Below are 19,767 nucleotides of genomic sequence, written 5' to 3' on the forward strand. Positions count from 1 at the left end.
TATATATATTATAAATATAAAATAAATATACAAACATAATAAGTACACAATTACACTCTTAGCGGTCTTAGCCCCCCTCCCCCAACACACAAACATATATTACGTGTCATGGCCCGGTGGAATCAGGCGCTCGTCAATTTTGGGACATGTGGAGTTATTGGTATCATCTTAAAACCGGTCCATTTGCCTTGCTTTTGAAGGGAAAAAAATATCCATTTATTTGCCTTGCTTTTGATGGAAAAAAATATCGATTTATCTTTTGTACAAGTCAAGATATTGGTGAATGAAGGAGGTAGGGATCGCCTGGTTTCAGAGATAAAATTAGCGAGAAAATGACAGCCAAAGTTGCGTTATTTCCGTAGTTTGAAAGTCCGTGGGAACTGAAAATTTACATCTTAGATGCCTTTAATCAAAGTTTTTCAGTAAAATCCACACAGGAATGTTTTCTGTAATGGCATGAAAGGTGTTGAGCCAACAACAACAAATTTTGATTTTAAAAATTCAAAGCCTGAGGGAAAATGCCAGTTTCTTCACTTTCACTATTTTGACGAGCGCCTGATTTTACAACGCTGCCTCGCATATACACTCTATCCCCAGTCCCCACCCATCCCCTTTACACACACATATACACTCAAAAATTCACCCCCTCCCCCTTTTCCCCCTGCCAATTTACACATAAATCCCCCTCTCATACATACATGTATATACACGCTAAACCTCTGATACCCCCTGCCCCCCCCCAACCCTCATACACACACAAATACATATACGTTAAACCTCTGCCCTCCCCTAGGTATACATTCAAAACAAACATTCTTAACCTCTGATCGGAAAAAGCCTTGTACATGACCTTTGTTGATTTAACAAAGGCGTTCGAAACCGTTGGTCGTAAAGGCTTTTGGAAAACCCTAGCGAAGTACGGTTGTCCACCAAAGTTAATAACTATGGTGAGCCATGAACACATTAAATTTGTCTAGAGAAATCGTGATATGTCTGGAGCTTTTTGAGTGACAAATGGAGTGAAGCAGGTCTGTGTGATGACACCACCATTTTTCAGCATCATGTTCTCAGCGATGATGCATGAAGAGCTCCAGCGCTCCCCTGCAGGCATTGACATCAGGTACAGACTGGACAGCAGTAAAGTCTTCAACTCTCATAGGCTGCAGACAAAAACAAAAACTAGCACAATGCATGTCTGTGAGCTGCTATTTGCCGATGGTTGCGCGCTACTTGCTCTTTAAAAAAGCCCAGCATGCAAAAACGTGTAGATCCGTTTTCAAATGCATGTGAAACCTTCGGACTTACAATAAGCACAGAAAAGACAGAAGTTCTCTTCCAGCCTGTCGCTGGTGATATGCAGACCATCCCTCCTATAATCGATATACATTAAACAACACTGAGCAAGGTTGACAGCTTTAAATATCTTGGCCGTTTTCAATCTTCAAAGGCTCACATCGAAGCAGAAATAGCTTTAGGTATGAATAAAGCTAGTGCACCCTTTGGCAGACTCAGAGCAAATATCTGGGACTGCTGTGGCATTGTATGGTGCGCGATTTGGATGGTGGTACCAATGCCATTCCAAGAACCTTAATCATTTCATGAAATGCCTCAGGAGGGTTCTTGGCATCAAAAGGAAGTATAAAATACCAGACGCCGAAGTTCTCAAAAGGGCAAATGCTGAGAGTCTATTTTCTAACCTCAAAAGGGCTCAACTTCGCTGGGTTGGCCATTTTGTAAGAATGCCAAACTTCATAACTCCAAAGGCTGTATTCTATTTTGAACTGTCCTTTGGGTCGAAGCACAAGGTTGGCGCACCAAAAAGGCGCTACAAAGACACCCTAAATATGTCCCTGAAGGTCTTCAACACAAATACTTCAACAAGGAGAGCCTAGTTCGTGACAAACCCAGCTAGAGAGCAGCCGTCACAGTGAGCAGCAAATCATATGAGGCTTCACGAAAAAGAAATGCTGAAATCAAGAGAGAAGTCCGCTTGATGCACACAATCACAAGTGGAAATGGAGCTTCTAAATATTCTAAATGTGGCAACTTTTCTCTGTTAGAATAGGTCTCATTAACCAATTCAGAAGCCACAAGTCATCTCAACCTTAGATTCTTCGAATTCTTTTATTTCGCTGGAGAAATAATATATATTCTCCTCTCTGAATATATTGGTCATTGTCAGAATTGACGTTCTAGCTATTATTATTAAACCTCTAACAACCCTCCCCCCTCATACACATGCACATATTCTAAACCTCTGCCCCTAACCCCCCCCCCTCACACACACGCATATATTATATCTAATCTAAGCATATGACCACCCCCCCTCCTTTCCCCTCCCCTGCAGGTCCCTTTCCACCCCCTTCCCGCCGAGAATGCCCACCGGAGCTAGTGTCCAGCCAACTGACTCTGTGTTGGGAGGACATCCAATCAGTCGGACCTTCCATCGAAAACGTCTGCAGGTACCATCTTGTTACAGTTAGTTAGAGAAAAGAGACTAGTCAAAGAGTGACAGCGTCACGGCATATTACAAGGTCAGCATAAAGTGAGAGTTGTTCGCCCTCTTTGTGATAAGAATATGCTATACTAGCTCTGTACCCGTTCGATGAACGTACTTAAAAGAATCGACCGTCGAGTCAGGGTGGAAGCAGTGCGCACTGCTTGTGAACGGAAGCCTCATTTGTTTACAAGGCGTCTTAGAAAACGGACTTTCCCAAGATTGGATCTAAACGGATCTAATGAAAAACAGAAAATTAAACTACTTTGACTACGTAGTCTAAACAGCCGTATGCACTGCTCACCGTCGAACGCTCCGTATCCCGGACTCTAGCATGGAGATCATCAGGAGAGAATGCGTCGCTGTTTCGGGCTCTTCCTCTCTACAGCTTTTCTGACGCACCGAGCCCCCTCACCGATGTGAGGTCTCCATGTTAGTTCGACTGTTTTCCTCTGCTGCCAACTTTAGGATTCATTCCAGCTTGAGTCCTCTCGCTTCAACCAGATCCAATGACTGGCTTTCTCTGCTGTCTCCTGAAGGGAGTTTGTGAGTTCGTTGCTTTTCTTTGCAGTAAGTCCTGCCACTCTCATCCACTTACGGGCGCTTGTTGCTACAAAACCTCTGCATCCTACCTCTACCGGAAAATGGGTTGCCTTCCATCCTGCCTCCTCACATTGTTCGACGAGTGCCTCGTAACGGTTTTCTTTCCGCTCATGAGCGGCATAGATATTGTCCTCGTGGGGCACCGTGAGCTCTACCAAGTGTACCTCTTTGTCTTTTTCCTCCCATAACACAATGTCTGGCTTTTTCGTAGTTGGAATGGGGAAGAATCTCTCAAAGCCTTTTAAGTCAGCAGCTACTTCCCATGTGCCTCCGCTCTGGTCTTTCATGGCTTCGTTCGTTTTCTTTCTTTTGGCAACCTTGCTTCCTTGCGGAACGAACGCAGTCTTGGTGGGTCCATGCTTCTGTATCTTGGGGGCATATTTTCCTTCTTCCACCTGTTGTGTCGCCATTTTCGTGAGCACTTTCAACACCTCGTTGTGTCTCCAGGTGTATCTGTTAAGAGCTAGGTTGCAGTTTGACAAAATATGCTTCATGGTTCCTAGCTTACCGCATCTACACTTGTTGTCCTCCTGTACCTTCCATCTGACAAGGTTCACCGGTGAAGGCAGAACATCATACGTAGACCGGAGAAGAAAGCTCAGCCTTGATGTATTCCACTTCCAGATGTCACTCCACCCGACTTTTCTTTCCACAACATGCTCTTCCCATCTGGTCATTTGTCCTTGCTGGCTACACTGGATGAGATGAATTTCTCGCCTCTCTGCCTCCATCTTTTGCATATGTCTTGTTGCAGCTTTTCTTCTGTCTCGCTGAGACATTTTCCTGAAAGGTCTAAAGTCGCCATTACCTAGCCCTAATCTGTCAGGTTGCGCTGGACCGACAATGTCCCCATGCTCCAATGCAGAGATGATCTCGTTAGCTGCAACTTCTGCCTTCCACTTTCTGGCTGTTTTGACATCTGGAGGTTTTCCACTGATCTCCTTATCCCTTGATTCTCTCAACATCAAAACGGTTCTAATCTTGCCTGCTTTGTAGATCTCCACAATTGACGTGAGAGGTAGTTGAAGCGCACCTCTATGTCTGTACAGGGATGACGTGTTAATGGTACGGGGTAGCCCCAGCCACTTCCTGATGTAGCTGTTACACTTTCTTTCGATCATCTCAACTCTTGACAAAGCAACTTCATACATTGTCAGTGGCCACGCCAATCGAGGGTAGAGGGCAAACTGTAGACACCATATCTTGTGCTTTCCTGGAAGCTTTGTCTGGTCAATTGCTTTCAGCCCATTTTCAGCCTGCTTCATGATTTCCACGCCTTGACTCCTATCAGACAGAGTTCCTGAGTACCACCGACCCAAACTTTTCACGGGTTGTTCTTTTACTGTGGGCATTTGCTCCCCTGCAATTGTGAACTTCAGTTGCTTCTGTTTTCCTTTGTTAATAGTCAGGCTTCTAGACTTTTTAGCTTTAAACTTCATCCTGGCCCAGGTGATAAGCTTATCGAGCCGATTCAACACACTTTGCATTGTCTATATCAGACTCCTTAATTAAACTGTGCACCCTTTAAATGGTTCTGTTCAACCGCAAATTTGTGGGGGGTTTTCAAATTCGAAAGTTAAGTGGTTCGGAGGTTTTAGACGACCAAAGTGACGAACTTTCACAAAATAATAGTTGGGTACCCGTTTGATGAACGAACTCAAAAGAATCGATCGTCAAATCATTGTGGAAACAGTGCGCACTGCTTGTGAACGGAAGCCTCACTTGTTTACAGGACTTTCCCAAGATTATATCTAAACGAAACTTATGAAAAACTGAAAATTAAACTACAGTGACTTCAGACTCCTTAATACAATTGTGCACCCTTTAATTGTTCCTGAACCACCGCTATTTTTTTTTTCAAATTTGAAATTTAAGTGGTTCGGAAGTTTTAGGCAACCAAAATGACGAACTTTTACAAATAATATAGATATAGATGATGCAATCTTGGTTAAAATTACTTCTTTTGTGATCTTCAAAATCCATTTTTTTTTTAAAGAGTCATCAACCGCGATTTATTTTGTTACTTTTGTCACACTTGTTCCGATTTTGATATTGCCTATATTTTTACGATAAGATGTAGTTTTAAACAAGTTTTTAAACGAACCTCTTGTCGTCGGAGGAGCCGCGGCCTCGGGCCTACCAACTGCATCGAAAATCATGCACAGCTTGTTTGTTTTTTTCTTCGTCCGGTCGGACGGAAGGTGTGGATAAAGACACACTTCAGCGATGCCAATGCTACGGATTGACACAATGGTGCCAGCCTTGATATCTACGACCTGAAACACTTACCACTTTTTGCAGGGCCCAAAGGCGTTTGCTCAACTGTATAGACAACGTGACCCGCAACTGCCCTAGCGTGGACGCCACGGCAACAGAAACCATCAACAACGTTCGAGGAGACTACGCAAAGTACTGTAAGTCTGTATGAAATGCTAATTACAATACAGACATGATAGATGAATAATTAGCGTTTCCATAGCGCAATTTCCCAATCAGTAGCAAGCCCTGTGGGCTTTACAATAGATAATATCATTACTTCAGCAGATCCAAGAACACCAAGAAACATCCTCCGGGAAGCACACAGCGCAAGGATCTGATAAAGCTTTCAAACGTCTGACAAGATCATTCTCTATATCAAATACCCATTGTTTAAAATGCATCTTCCAAAGACACAACATCGGGCCTCTGACACAAAGATCGTGTATAATTATCAAGATAGTTCACTCTTCTCTTTTGGGCTAATTAAAATGTGTCAACAAAATTCGGTTGCACCCTCTTCGAAAAAGCGTTGACTTTGCGAACAGAGTTACCCTGCTTTTGTGTGAAAAACAATAAAAGTGAAATTAACAAACTGTGCTATTCCTATTCTTCTTTTGGAGAAACAGAAGATAGCTTCAAAACAAAGACTGCAGTGCCATCTGAAACAAAGCGCGGATTTCTGCGGACACTTTTTTTGGCTGTGTGAACAATCTTGTTATGTACGATCTTTGTCTGGCCCGGGATTCGACCCATGACCTCACGACGCTCATGTGTGAGAATCCGAGAGCCTAACCACTAGCCCAACAAAACCACTACCTGTACTTCATTTTATACAAACTAGGCCTACGTGCCCTGTTTGTGTGTAGTGTTGGACATGACACTCTTCTATTTTATAATATATATATATATATATATATATATATATATATATATATATATATATATATATATATATATATATATATATATATATACCACAACATCTTCATTGTGACAACAGCAAACAATTTCAGCCTGTAGACTGCTATATACAGGTATTGTCTAACTTTTTTTGAGAAGTAAGACACCTGCAACATACAAAGGCAAGAGGTCAATTATGAGGTGGAAAAAAGCTTTTCAACAGTAGAAGAGTTTTATAATTCTACTTTTTGTCATTCTTTTCACTTTTGTTGGGTCGTGTGTCTGTTTGTTTGTTTGTTTGGTTGGTTGGTTGGTTGGGGGGGGGGGTTGGTGGGGGGGGTGGGAGGGGCGAGTTGTGGGGGGGGAGGGAGGTTTGTTTGTTTTCGGGTTGTTGTTTTTTGGGGGGGGGTTGATCTTTTCCCTTTTCTTCCTTGGAGACTGTCTCCCTCCCTTTTGTCCCTTTGAGAGTTTCTTCCTCTCTTTTCTTCGTGTATTTCTCCTCCACTTTTTTGTAGCTAAAAGATGCATTTTAAATGAAAAACGTTATTATCAAAATCGTACGAAAGTTGTTAATTTTCTAAATGATTTTTAAAGGAAGCGTTTGGGCTCGCCTTGAAATCTTGGAGCCTGTGTTTGTCTAATGGTAAGTGGGCCCACCCGTCCGGATGAGTGTGTATATTTTTTCACAATTAATGTGTTTAGAAGTTGTCGTAGATTGTCAATAACTCAGTAAGTTTTCGTTGTCTATCCACAAACCTATACAGATACATGTACCAGAACGTGTCATTATGGAAGGCCCCAACTCTCTCCTTTCTCTCCTTTTTTTCATTTTTTGTAAGTGTTTTACGGAGCTCGCAACTGCATACGGTCATATGAGTGCGCGGGACACATTAAACGTATTCAGTTGGTAGGAAATTTTGAATTTTGCCCAGGTGGCGGCCAAAGCCAACTCTTATCGATTCTTTCTCTCCGCAGGTCAAACAAAGAACAACAGGGCCACAGAGAACAATAACTGAGGTGTGACTCAATGGAAGACAAACCAAGAAGACCTAGCCATGAGTCATATTATCTCAAAGATATTTGTCATGTCACTCATAATTGATCAATGATGTCTTCTTATCTCAATTATGCTTTCTTTTTTCAGTGGTCTTCATATCTTAATGACGCCTTCTTATTTCAATTCTGCATTATTATCTCAACTCCTTGTCATCCCAGTAATGTCTTGTTGTCTCGTGTATGCATTATTATCTCTATGTCTCGTTAGCTCAATAATGTCTTGTTATCTCAGTGTCTTTTTATCTCAATGATGTCTTCTATCTCAATTATGTATTATTATCTCAATAGTGTCTTGTTATCTCAATGTCTTATTATCTCAATAATGTCATGTCTTCTTACCTCAATAATGTCTTGTTATCTCAATGAACTGTTGAAAATATAAAACATCGTCTCTTTATCCAATACCTCCATACTTGTCAATAGGGCCCATACCATATGACTTGGACACAAACAACAATACAAAGAAAATAAACATTTCGCCCAATGGCAGGTGTTCAGTTTGTTTGAATTATTTCCAGCAATTTCTCCACAGCACTTCCTTCAGGGGACTGATACTGTGGTTTCATCGTTTGTATTGTTAATGATAGGGAGGAAACTGTTTCAGTTTGGTAAGTAGTAAGAGCTTTACGGCGTTCGCAACTGCATAGGTCACATGAGCGTGCGAGACACAAGTTGATTGTACTCACGTTAGTATCTAAAGATGAAAAGTAAAAATTCAGTTTAAAATCAGCAATTTCATGTGCTTGAAATAGCACTGCTTACATTATGTTAGTTTGTTTGAGTAAAGAGATGTCCATTGACACAATAATAGTCATTTAGTGCTGTGGAAAAAGTAAGACAGACGACAGAAACAACAGAGGGGAAAGTAAAGAAGTAAGACCTAATAATAATAATAATAATGAAGATCATTTCTATAGCGCCCACTCTCGTGTAAACACAACTCTAGGCGCTTTACATAAATGCATGTAAGAACAATATTCATGCACGCGACACAAACACACACACACACACACACACAAATCCACACACTCATATACACACAAATACACACATATACACATACACACACACAAACACACGCATGCACACTCACGAACACATAACACGCACACATGTGCACACACATGTATGCCAAACACTCTCTCACACACACACACACACACACACACACACACACACACACACACACACACACATCTACTTGCTTATCACACGCACACGATTACACATCGTCACGAAATGAACATAAAATAATATATACACTGCAATTCACAAAATACATAAATGGATTCATAGACATTTACATAACATTGTATTGAACATGAATCTACTGACTTAAAAAGGATGTCATTAAATGTGTCTTTAAAGATTTTTTAAAATTTAGACTCAGATGTTGTATGTCTCAAGGGTTGGGGAAGAGAGTTCCAAACTTACGGAGCAAGGTGGGCAAACGATCTTTCAGCTAATTTTTTACCGCCTTTTCTGGGAACTCTTAAAAGATACTGATCGCCTGATCTTAGTGATCTAGATGGAACATAAATCTGGATGAGATTTCTAAGATATGAGGGAGCTTTGTTATTGACACATTTATGACATAATATTGCAATTTTATATGACATTCTAGCTGACACGGGAAGCCAATGCAACGTTCTTAACATGGGAGTAATGTGGTCCCTCTTCTTTTTCGTTAGTACAAGCCTAGCAGCATGATTTTGAAAACGTTGTAACTACCAGTGGCATCCTCCAACCACCCGCTCTTACATTTTAGAGTTAACACCCCAACGGACTTCATGAACTTAAGAATTCTGTTGAGATCAGCGTGCCGAACAAATTCTTTGAACTGGTACATTTACACTTAATTAAGTATTTCCTTCGGGTCTTTCCAAAGTCCAGACATTCTATGAAGATAGAGTCTATGTTTGATCATAAAGTTGGAATTGAATCTGACACCAAACATTTTGTTTCTGGTATTTATGTGGTAAGAGGGGTGTGACCAATGGGCTATTTTGCTCAACTAAGTTTTCGTGGGCCCAACTTGGGCATCGTATTGTGGAGCTTATTATTCATTTGTCTTGTTCGCTACATTGGTCCTTTCAGACTGGAGAAATTGTCTCTTTGGGAATTACCACACTGGATTAATGTACAATTTGTACATCATTGGGGGGTGGGGGGAGCTGTTGACAGCAGGTTGGACGAATGATGAGGATCGTAGTAGTTCAAATCCCTAACGAGTTTTTCTTGAACTCTGGTTTGCTCGGGACAGTTTACCTCAATGATACTCAATGAGGACGCCTACTCCGGTTATTCAACAACACTTGAAAACGCTGTGTTTCTGGGCATTTCAGCTTTGGAAAAGGAGTAGGCCCTATAGCTTCATGATTTTATTCAGATTTTTCAAATAATTTTACCTATCTGAAATCCAAAAAGACAAACAATAACACGTATGTTATGAAATTAGCAGAATCGTGTTTTCGATATGCGTATGATTGTGACAGTTCCAAATGTGTTACATCATGGCCTTTGGTCTGCTGTCGGACATATCATGTATCCATTTTTTTTTTTGGTTTTAGTAAGAGTTTTACGGCACTTGTAACACAAGCCGATCTATTTTTTATTTGTTTGAGTAAAGAGTAGCACACCGATACAATAATGGTCAGTTAGTGCTAGGACTAAGACAGTTTTAGTTTTAGTAAGGTTTTACGGCGTTCGCAACTGCATAAAGTCATATGAGCGCCAAGGGGTGAATGTCAATAGAGAAGTCCAAATGGGGAATCAGGGTTGCTCTACTCACCTCTCTAGCCTCAACAGCACAAAGTCTGCTCCGACTATCAAGGCACCCCGGAAATAATAATTCACAAGAAAGTGACAAACATGCAATAGAAGTAGAGGAAAAAATGACGATAGTAAGGATGAGGAAAGAAAAAGCAGCAGTTACCCCTATGTCGTTCCGGCACAATAGCAGCATGACATTGATAAATCAGCCCATTTACAATTCTACTGTGCCTAAGAGCATGTTAATATTCCCCCTTTGGGAATGGCCTAAAGACATTTCAGTAAGTAGCACCGCCCTGGTACAGGACAGACAGACAGAATCAACAGAGGGAAAGTAAAGAAGTAGGACCTGCCAATGGCGCCTTCTAACCACACACCAAGTAAGTCATATAAGTGTGGAAGATTAGAGGTTTTACAAGAGAGTAACACACACAAAAAGAAGGAGAAAATAGGACGATACATGTTTGATAGGGAAAAAGAAGCAAACCATACCATACCACCTGCTAATCATCCCCATGTATCCATTACATCCTTAGAGACTCTTAGTCTTTACCCACTTGACCAAGTCTTGCCAGAGATGGGTACTAGATCTGGAAGTACCACAGTTCAAATAACCTCATAGAGTAAAGCAACAAGACCAAGAAAAATATGGATCGACAGAGTCACAGGAACCCTTAAAATAAACAGGATGACAATCCAAAAGGGTAACACCGGCCCACATCCAAAAATTGCATCTCCTTTTAGCTTTAGTAAGGTTTTACTGCGCTCTCAACTGCATAAGGTCATATGAGCGCCAAGGGGTGGATACTCGCATCTCCTCCTCAATAACTTGTGGTACAAAAAAAGTAAAAGTTAAGCCCTATTTTCAGTAAGTGAAGTAGGAAAGTCTTTTTTATATAATATACCATATATACTATTCTGATGAAAGTTGACCTCAGCAAGAAAGACCTAGATTCCCCTTTTCATTGCATCCAAGTTTCATTACACCAAGACATGAATCAAACAAAATTCACCTTAACACAAGATGGTATTGAGCAATTTCAACACTTTATTTTCTTCAACAACAAAAGGAGTATCTTTAGACATCTCAAACACACATTTTATACACAGATGAATTCATATCCCCAAAGTCATGCACACATGTAATTTATTGTAATCAGCTTATTCAAGTGCAAGGAGATCACATGAAACGGCAAAAAAGAAAAAAAAAAAAGATTAGAACCATTTTGAAAAGGCAGGCAAACTAGAAAAACTTGCCACAAATCAAGAGAACTTGGAAGTAAAGTTTTAAAAACTCCAGGAAAAAGCTTCACTTCATATTCTGGTACCAAGTGAAGACCGGACCTTCTACTTTTTCTGAAGAGAACTCATCTATTGTTCCCCGTTTCCATTAGGGACTTGACGAATATCTCACTCACAACATTAAGGGGATGCTCATATGTTCGAAATAGTACTTTACATGAATGACTTTTATGACAAAACTTATTTTTCAGTTTCAGCTAAAATAAATTAGTTCTGTTGGTACTTTAGAGTATAGGATGGGCTCATTTGGCAATTATTTTTAACAAGCATTACACAGATGTTTTACAAAGCTGAGCAGCATGAATTAGATCCTCTAAAAAGAGATTTTTTTTTTTAGATCTTGAAAAGAAACAAAAATATATATTAATAACAGTTGATACCAGAAAGGCAGTACATGTAGTTTCTGAAATTAACTAAAAAGATTTTAAACATCTGGAAACCTCAGTATCAACACCTTACCATTTTTCTTCATAGGACCACAAAGCAGATCATTATGTTCAAATACATATGAGAGGTAAAGCTATCGATTCTACCTTTCATAATTTTCCTTTGACCAATCTGACAAAATCCAGAAAGCAATGGTAGGTAGGCTTATAAACTTTAAATTTTTTTTAAACTGGATAAAATACACAGATAGTTGTAATTTTACCATTTAATGTAATTTATGAGTCACAAATAGATTAATAAAGAAATTAGTATATTGTATTACCATTTCTATTATGTGGGTTTCCACATATAAACAAATGAGTCATCCTTATCTAGATTGAGAAGATATCTTGGAAAAGATGAACATTCAGTAATACATGCAACCATACAAATGCACACTGGGAAGGGAAGAAAGTCTATGATTATTGCATTTATACATATTTAAAAATGTTTAAATAAGAGTATTTAAGAAACAAATACAGTCAAACCCTATTATACCGACGACCTTGGTACGAAAATGAAATTGGCGGTAGTGGGGCTGGCAGTATGTATAACTGGGTTTTAATGCCGCCCTGTTAAATCATACAGACTGCTCAGTCAAAGGAAATGATTCTGTCACAATTAGAGGAAGAACAATGTTAATACGTTATTTCACTTAAATTGGATGAGAAAGCTTTCAGGCTTCCTACATGTGACAACTGCTAGCTCCTAAAAGTGTGTGAAGGCAAAAGGGAGATTATTACTGCTTGTAGCGTGTGTCTTCGGCAGCCAGTTCGTTGGCGGTGTCGTGAGGCCAGATTAAAAATAGTTAAGTAAGGGTCGGACAACTCAGGCTGTTGGCAGGTGGCCATTTAAAAGGGCAAATCCAGTCAAACCTGCTCTAACGGCCACCTGTCCAAGACAATCACCAGTACAAACAAATCCTTTCCATTTCCCAATTTGCATTATTTAAAAATACTACAATGACTCTGTCCCAGACGTCCACCTGTCTAAGACAACAACTTTTCTCCTCGACAGTGAGTGGCCATCTTAGACAATTTCAGCTGTATGTAATGTAGGGTGTTCTTTTTTGTGCACTGGCAAAACCTGGGGGTAGGTGGGACTGGCAATATAAGGATAAGGGTGGGGGGAAAGGGAGGGGGGGGGCATAATAGAGTTTGACTGTATTCTGTCTGCTCATTCCACAAACATATATGTCAGAATCATCACATCAACCCTCCACATGGCAGGCATACAAAAACAAAACTCCAAAAAATGAACGTTATGTGATGGAGACCATTATCATTACGATCTGCCCCCGAGACAGCTTGCTACCTCAGAATTACAAAGTTCTATCTGCTCAGAACCTAATTTTGAGATATTTGACATAAAAATATTTGAGTTGTACAGCATGTTCACGCTTTTTCGAATGCAATTCTTTGAATATCTCAATAACGACTCAGAATAAGCTTACGATTTTGATAGAGCACATAGAACATTTGGTTTCTGACCTGCTGTCATAGCAACTCAAAACGGCCAAAAATGTCAGATGGAACTTTGTAATTCTGAGATAGCAAAATGTCAGTAGCTGGTCACCGCTCTCCCACCATATGACAATCAAAGACTAGATCTACAATTGTAGACTTGTATGCTATTTACAATACCGGGTTGTAATACACTTAAATTTACTGATTCCAACAAGCACCCTTACGAAATGATATCAATTGGGTTGAAAGTAAACATATTATTTTTAAAAAGACAGTGATTAGAAAAATTATCAATAAAAAACCTGTGACACAACGCACGGAACAAAGAGGCCTGAAAGAAATGAGGCAGAACACAATGTATGAACATGTACACCCACAACTAAATAGTAACACCATCTCACCATTCCTCCCACCATCAAACATTAACACACACCTCACAAAACAACACACATGTCGCTGGCACCAGATATTAACATACATCTCACAATATAACATACCTCTGTCTCTTGCACCTGGCATTAACATACATCTCATAAAACACACTTGCCATGGGCACTGCAGAACACTAATACACACATCACTCGTTTCGACTCTTCAGCTTCACAACTTAACAGTTAATGCCATGTGTAAGTAATTTCGATTTCTTATAAACTACATGAACATGTATCAGTGGCGAAAACACACAAATAGGAATGAAAAATAGGAAGAACTTGCCTCAATTGTTATGTTACAACTTATAACTCAGAAGTCCTCATAAATATGCAAATCTGTCCAAGCCACAAGGACTTCTACAGTTGTGCTAGACCTGTGTGTTGTAAATGTGACAGTATTAAGGCGTTGCTGGGAAAGCCAGGTACAAAAACAGTTTGATCAAATGAAGTAGAAATGTTGCGTATCAAAATGAAAGAAAAAAAAAAATAACACACAAGAAAATGAAGTCAGAAAAAATTCCTAGCAAACTGAGGGCACAGACGCACCAAAAAATGAGTCAGTTTCAGACTGGAGATAATGCTATGTTGATGATACATTTATGATTGGCACAGACAGAGTTAAGTAAGCCTGCTCTCCACAGCTGCATTTCTCAATGGAATGCATTCATAAATAGGGACACAGGGAATTTCCCTATAAAGTTAGCCACGATTATAGCAAAATCTTTTCAAATACAATAACATTGCACACAAGGTTCAGAAACATATAAGGCAATGGAGGAAAGTTGGGCACATTTGATTATTTTACAAAATACACAAAATCTAATTCAGTATTCAGTGAGACCATTCAGCGGCTCACCACAATTTTTACAAACATTCCATTTTATATTATAAACTTTTTTCTGGGAGAATACTGTGAAGTGATCCATATTGGAAGAGCCAACTGCCTTCCAGTAGACACTAAGGTACAAGTTACTATTCTATAAATTTAAATAAATAATCATATCTCACGATTTTGTAAAACTTTACAGAAGTGTCAAGGGCTCTAGAGCCAACGGCGAACCTGAACCATGAGCTTAGGAACCAATGTGCTGTGGAAGACAATTCCCCCCCCCCCCCCCTCACATTTCATTACATTGCCTCTGAGAAGTGAATCCGTAAAAAGTTTCTTGAAGACAGCTCAACTTTTCTGTGAAAGATTCTGTCATAAATCGCTTTTCAAAATGGCACATGGCCGAGTCTTACAGTAAGCAGTCAATTTGTAGCATTCAAGTATCAAGTGACTATCACCCACACACAGATCCTATAAAGAGTGATTACCCACAAATTTTGTTACAAATGACTACAGTAGTCTCTGCCAAAGATCCTACTGCTTACGATCCTGCTGTTTTAAGAACACAGAATATTTACTACAAAAAAGTCACCCCCAAGATCCCGCTCTCAAGATCTACATTCGGCTAAGATCCCGCATTTCAGATCATAATTTACTGACAGCAGAGACTCAGTCAGAGATGAAAAGCTATAAATTTCAGACAGGTAAAGGGGAGGAGCAACTGGATATGGGCGATCTTGAGACTCACGATAGGAAAATAAGTGAAAATGGCATGTCCATTGCCACTGTGATCGGTCATCAAGGTTGACAACTCTTTGTTCGCCATAAGTCATAAACCCAACCAGAGGTCACGCCAATACATTTTAGAGTAAAGGGAGACCATTTTTACCGGTTGCGGGCCTGAACATGGGTCACCATGGATTCTTCCTTTGATGTTTCGCCTATGATCCCGCATTTTCCTCGCTCCAGAGCACCAGGATTTTAGGCGGAGACTACTGTATCATCCACTCACAGATTTCAAGATTTCTCTCTCCCTCTCTCATACACACACACAAACACACACACAAACCACAGTAGAAATCACGCTTTCGGAATCCCGGCTCCCGTCTCTGGCAGGCACAAACTGACAGCGTCCTGGGCCACACACTTACAGGGGCATCCTGTCACTGGGCACTCGCTGTGCTCTCTGCAACACAAAGGAGCAACTCAGTTTACTTTTAGTATGGTAGTAGTAAGAGCATGAGTTTGAGTAAAGAGAAACACATTTAACACAACAACTGTCATATAATGCAGGGAAGAAGCAAGACAGATTATACAGAAACAACATGGGGAAAGAAAAGAAGTAGGACATACCAGTGGCATCCTTCAACAACCTGCTAGGTAAGAGCTCATGGCACTTGTAACACAAATGGTTCATAGATGAGACGAAGATAAGGGGTATTACTAGAGGATAACGTACAAAGAAGTTCTTAGAATGTTATTGATACCTATGTCATTTACAACTTATTATATTGTTTTCACGGAAGTCTTCTTTGTAAAATGTGCACACTTTATGTGATGTAGGCCAATGTCTTTAAAGACTAAATAAAAAGCATGTACCTACAAACATACAGCCTATACAGCCATAAGCTGACGAAACGCCATCTTTCATTTTTGGCGCCAAATTTTTTAATTTGCAAAATCAAAAGCCTGATCAGTTACCCCACTTGTGTGCAAAAATCAAAGTGCAACTGTGACTAGTTTTTTAATAAATTCAAATTCAAATTTCAGAAGAACACCAATCTTAAAACAACGGTTCGCTGACAAAAAACCTCTTTTCTCGAAACTGCTGAAAATTAAACAAAGGCGTATTGTCAGCTTACAGCAGATTGTGTGTGTGTGTGTGTGTGTGTGTGAGTGTGCATGTGTGTGTGTGTATGTGTGTGTGTGTGTGCATGGGCGCATGTATATATAATATATGAGTGCATTTGTGTGTATGTTATAGCAAAACAAATTATCCCGCACTGATCTATAATAATGGACTTTTATTAACCTTTTTGAAAGCGAAAAGCAAAAATAAAAATGTATAACCAACCAGAACCACTTGGTAGGCAGGTAGGTAAGTAAGTAAGTACATACGTAAATAGGTAGGCAGGTAGGTAGGTAGGTAGGGAGGTAAGGAGGTAGACAGGAAGGTGTGAATGTATCCCTTCTGAAGCCACATTACATCATACTGATCAATAAAAGTGGGCTCTTTTTCATTCATTAATTTATTCTTAAAAATTGACACTCCCCCCCCCCCCAGCCCAGCATGTCCAACCCACCTGAACCACTCTGTGATGTGTGCTGCATGACCTCCATGTCGACACGTCTGGCACCAGGTGAACCACTCCTGGAACATGGTCAGCTTCGCTCCGCTTCCTGGGGAACAGGTCAAAGGTTGCAAGACAGAGGTTAGGATATTAGTAGACTTACTACTACTTTTTCTAGTTTAAGAAAGACTTTTACAGCACTTGTAACACAATAAGGTCATATAAGTGCCGAAGATTTTAGGTGTTACAAGAGAGTAACAAACAAAAAAAAGAAGGAGGGGAGATAAAGGTGATAGATGTTCGATAGGAAAGAATAAGCACTGATGAGTACAATTCCACGGAAAGAGGCCAACTTCAGTGGCTTGGCTCACGAGGAGACAGACCACTCCAAAGACAGACACTTGATAGTGTGCCTAGGTCATAAGTCGAAGGCAGTTCGGTTATGAGTACACCGTCAACTACAGTTCAAAAGTCAAAAGTTGGGTCATGAGTAAACTGACCACTCCTGAGACATGGTGAGTTTGCACCACATCCTTGGGGCGCGGCAGTAAAACAAAACTGTTAGATGTTAGCTCACTATACTTTTTTTCACACAAGGCAGTCAGAACAGGTGACAAAAGCCAAAAGAAGAATAACTAGATATACGTACAAACAAGCAAAAGAAGCAGAATTAGATACATGTACAAACAAGCAAAAGAAGCAGAATTAGATACATGTACAAACAAGCAAAAGAAGCAGAATTAGATACATGTACAAACAAGCATAAGAAGAATCAACTACTCTTTTTTTTTGGTGCTACTCTTCAGTTTGGCTTTTGTTGCCTACGCTAACTACTTCCTCCAGAAGCAAACTTAAATTTGACTACTCACAGGAAATCAATGTTTGCTAAAAATGGAAACAACAAATAATTCAGGCAGCATATTGAAGTAATAAATCTATCCTCATTCTTATGCCATTAATGGACGCAGAAGACAAATCAAAGCCTGTTGTTATTGTTGTTGTTGTTAGCGATCCAGTAGCATCTGAGCGTTAACTCTTCTGCATGATGCCATTCGGTAATAGCTGCATGTCTGTTCTAATTGTTGTTTTGAGGAGTAGAGGCAGTTAGATGTGTGGGGTAGCTTGGGAAGAAAACATCCCCTTAAATCAGTTAGTTTTCTACAGAAGAACAGATGATGTTCCAAAGCCTCAAAGGTCAAAATAAATACACCTTCCACCTTAAGAGCACAAACTGACAAACAAATAAAGTGGAAACAATTACTAGGTTGTTGTTTTTTAAATAGTAGATGGTTTTATGGCGCTCGCAACTGCATAAGGTCGTACGAGCACCAAGGGGTGGGTGTCAACAGAGAAGTCTTTACAGGGAATCAGACTTATTCTGCTCACCTCTCTAGCTTCAACAGCACAAGGTCTGCTTCAACTATCAAGGCACCCCAAAAATAGCAGGTCACAAGAGAGTGACAAACATACAAAAGAAGTAGAGAAAAATGACAATATTAAGGATCAGGTAAGAAAAAGCAGCAGTTCCCTGTTGTAGATCCGGCACAGTTATGAGCGTGACAGGAGTCAGCCCATTTACAATTCTACTATGCTTGAACGAATGGCCTAAAGACACTACAGTCAGTGGCACTGCCCCAGGGGGTAAATTACTAGGTTTGATTCGTTTGAGTAAAGACAAGCACAATGACACAATAACAGTAAATTCCAACTGGTAAGAAGTAAGACAAACAGACAGAAGCAAGGAAGGGAAACAAAAATAAACAGAATCTACCAACCACCCACAAGAAAAGTGAAAAGCAATCCTCACAACTGACCTGATTCAATCCCTGTGCCAGACGATGTGCCCATATGGAACAGACAAATGGCACAGCGGGGGAGAGCTTTCCGGCAACTGGGACAGCATGTGATCTGTGCACGAAATATTGAAACAAAAGAATATAAATAGATAAGAAAACAGTAAGCAGCTAAATCTACAAAGATAAATCCATCAGCTATAACACATAGATCTACATGCACTTGAATCCACCAAATATGAACCCGCCTTGGGAAGCACACCTTGGTTGCTCTTAGGTAGAGATTGTCGCTTACCGAATTTTCAAAGGAAGAGGGAGGAAGGGATAATCTGCTCACACACACCCCATACACAGACACTCACACACAAAACACACAGACATACTATCACTTCCACTACCATTACAACTACAACCCTATCCACCACCACCACTAATGCAACTACTTCTACAGTGGGGTGTGCATACACACACACCCACACATACACATGCATGTGCACACGCACATGCACACACACACACACATACACACACAACTACATGACTCCTCATAGCAGGATGTGATGGCGTCAATTTAGAAAGTGATACCATATGTCATATGGGGTAGCATCAGAAGCTGGTGTTTAACCAAACCTTGTGTTCATACAGGTGAGCTGATGCTCGATCACAGGGCAATAATGTTACGCAGTGGCTCAAATATTTTCCCCCTCAGGCGGAAGACGGAAGACTCTCGAAGGATGATGACCCTTGGTGAGAGTTTGAACTAAGCCCATGTACTCAACAGTGTATTTTTTAGCCCCAGCAGGTGTTGTGAAGAGATTAACAAGAGACGGAATGCAAAGACATTGAAATCGCAGGCCATGTCTTGGTGTTCACGTTGTTTTAAAATAACCCTAAAAAAAATTGTTGGCCAATTTATAGCAACAAACGCTGCTGTTAAAGGGAAAAAAACTGCTGCTAAATGGGATTATTTTATATAGGAAAATTTCTTTACACCAGATTAGGATGCTGTGAGGTGAAGGTTGCTCTTATCTGGGTTGCTGTTAAGTGGATACCACTGTAGTAGTAGCTGCATTAGTGGCAGCAGTGGAAGTGGTAGTGGTAATCATAGCAGTGGTGGTTGTGATAGAAGTAGTGGTTGTGGC

General features: G+C 40.2%; 2 protein-coding genes across 2 annotated transcripts in view; one reads left to right on the forward strand and one right to left on the reverse strand.

Annotated features, from left to right (window-relative positions):
* Positions 1–7,804, forward strand: part of LOC101863527 — a gene marked incomplete in the record, with an annotated part of 17,028 nt that extends 9,224 nt beyond the window's left edge. Inside the window, 3 exon segments of the mRNA XM_013085502.2 lie at positions 2,348–2,462; positions 5,402–5,514; positions 7,235–7,804. Coding sequence (XP_012940956.1) covers positions 2,348–2,462; positions 5,402–5,514; positions 7,235–7,275 — 269 coding nt within the window.
* A 5,489-nt stretch (positions 7,805–13,293) lies between these two features.
* LOC101845564 (GATOR complex protein MIOS-A) overlaps positions 13,294–19,767 on the reverse strand; it is a 46,638-nt gene continuing 40,164 nt past the window's right edge. Inside the window, exons 25-27 of the mRNA XM_013085495.2 lie at positions 18,647–18,740; positions 16,845–16,941; positions 13,294–15,727 (exon numbers count right to left, since the gene is read on the reverse strand). Coding sequence (XP_012940949.1) covers positions 15,622–15,727; positions 16,845–16,941; positions 18,647–18,740 — 297 coding nt within the window. The 3' untranslated portion in view covers positions 13,294–15,621. The remainder of the gene's footprint in view (positions 15,728–16,844; positions 16,942–18,646; positions 18,741–19,767) is intronic.

The sequence above is a fragment of the Aplysia californica genome, unplaced genomic scaffold, assembly GCF_000002075.1.
Source record: "Aplysia californica isolate F4 #8 unplaced genomic scaffold, AplCal3.0 scaffold00380, whole genome shotgun sequence".
Taxonomy (NCBI): Eukaryota; Metazoa; Mollusca; class Gastropoda; order Aplysiida; family Aplysiidae; genus Aplysia; species Aplysia californica.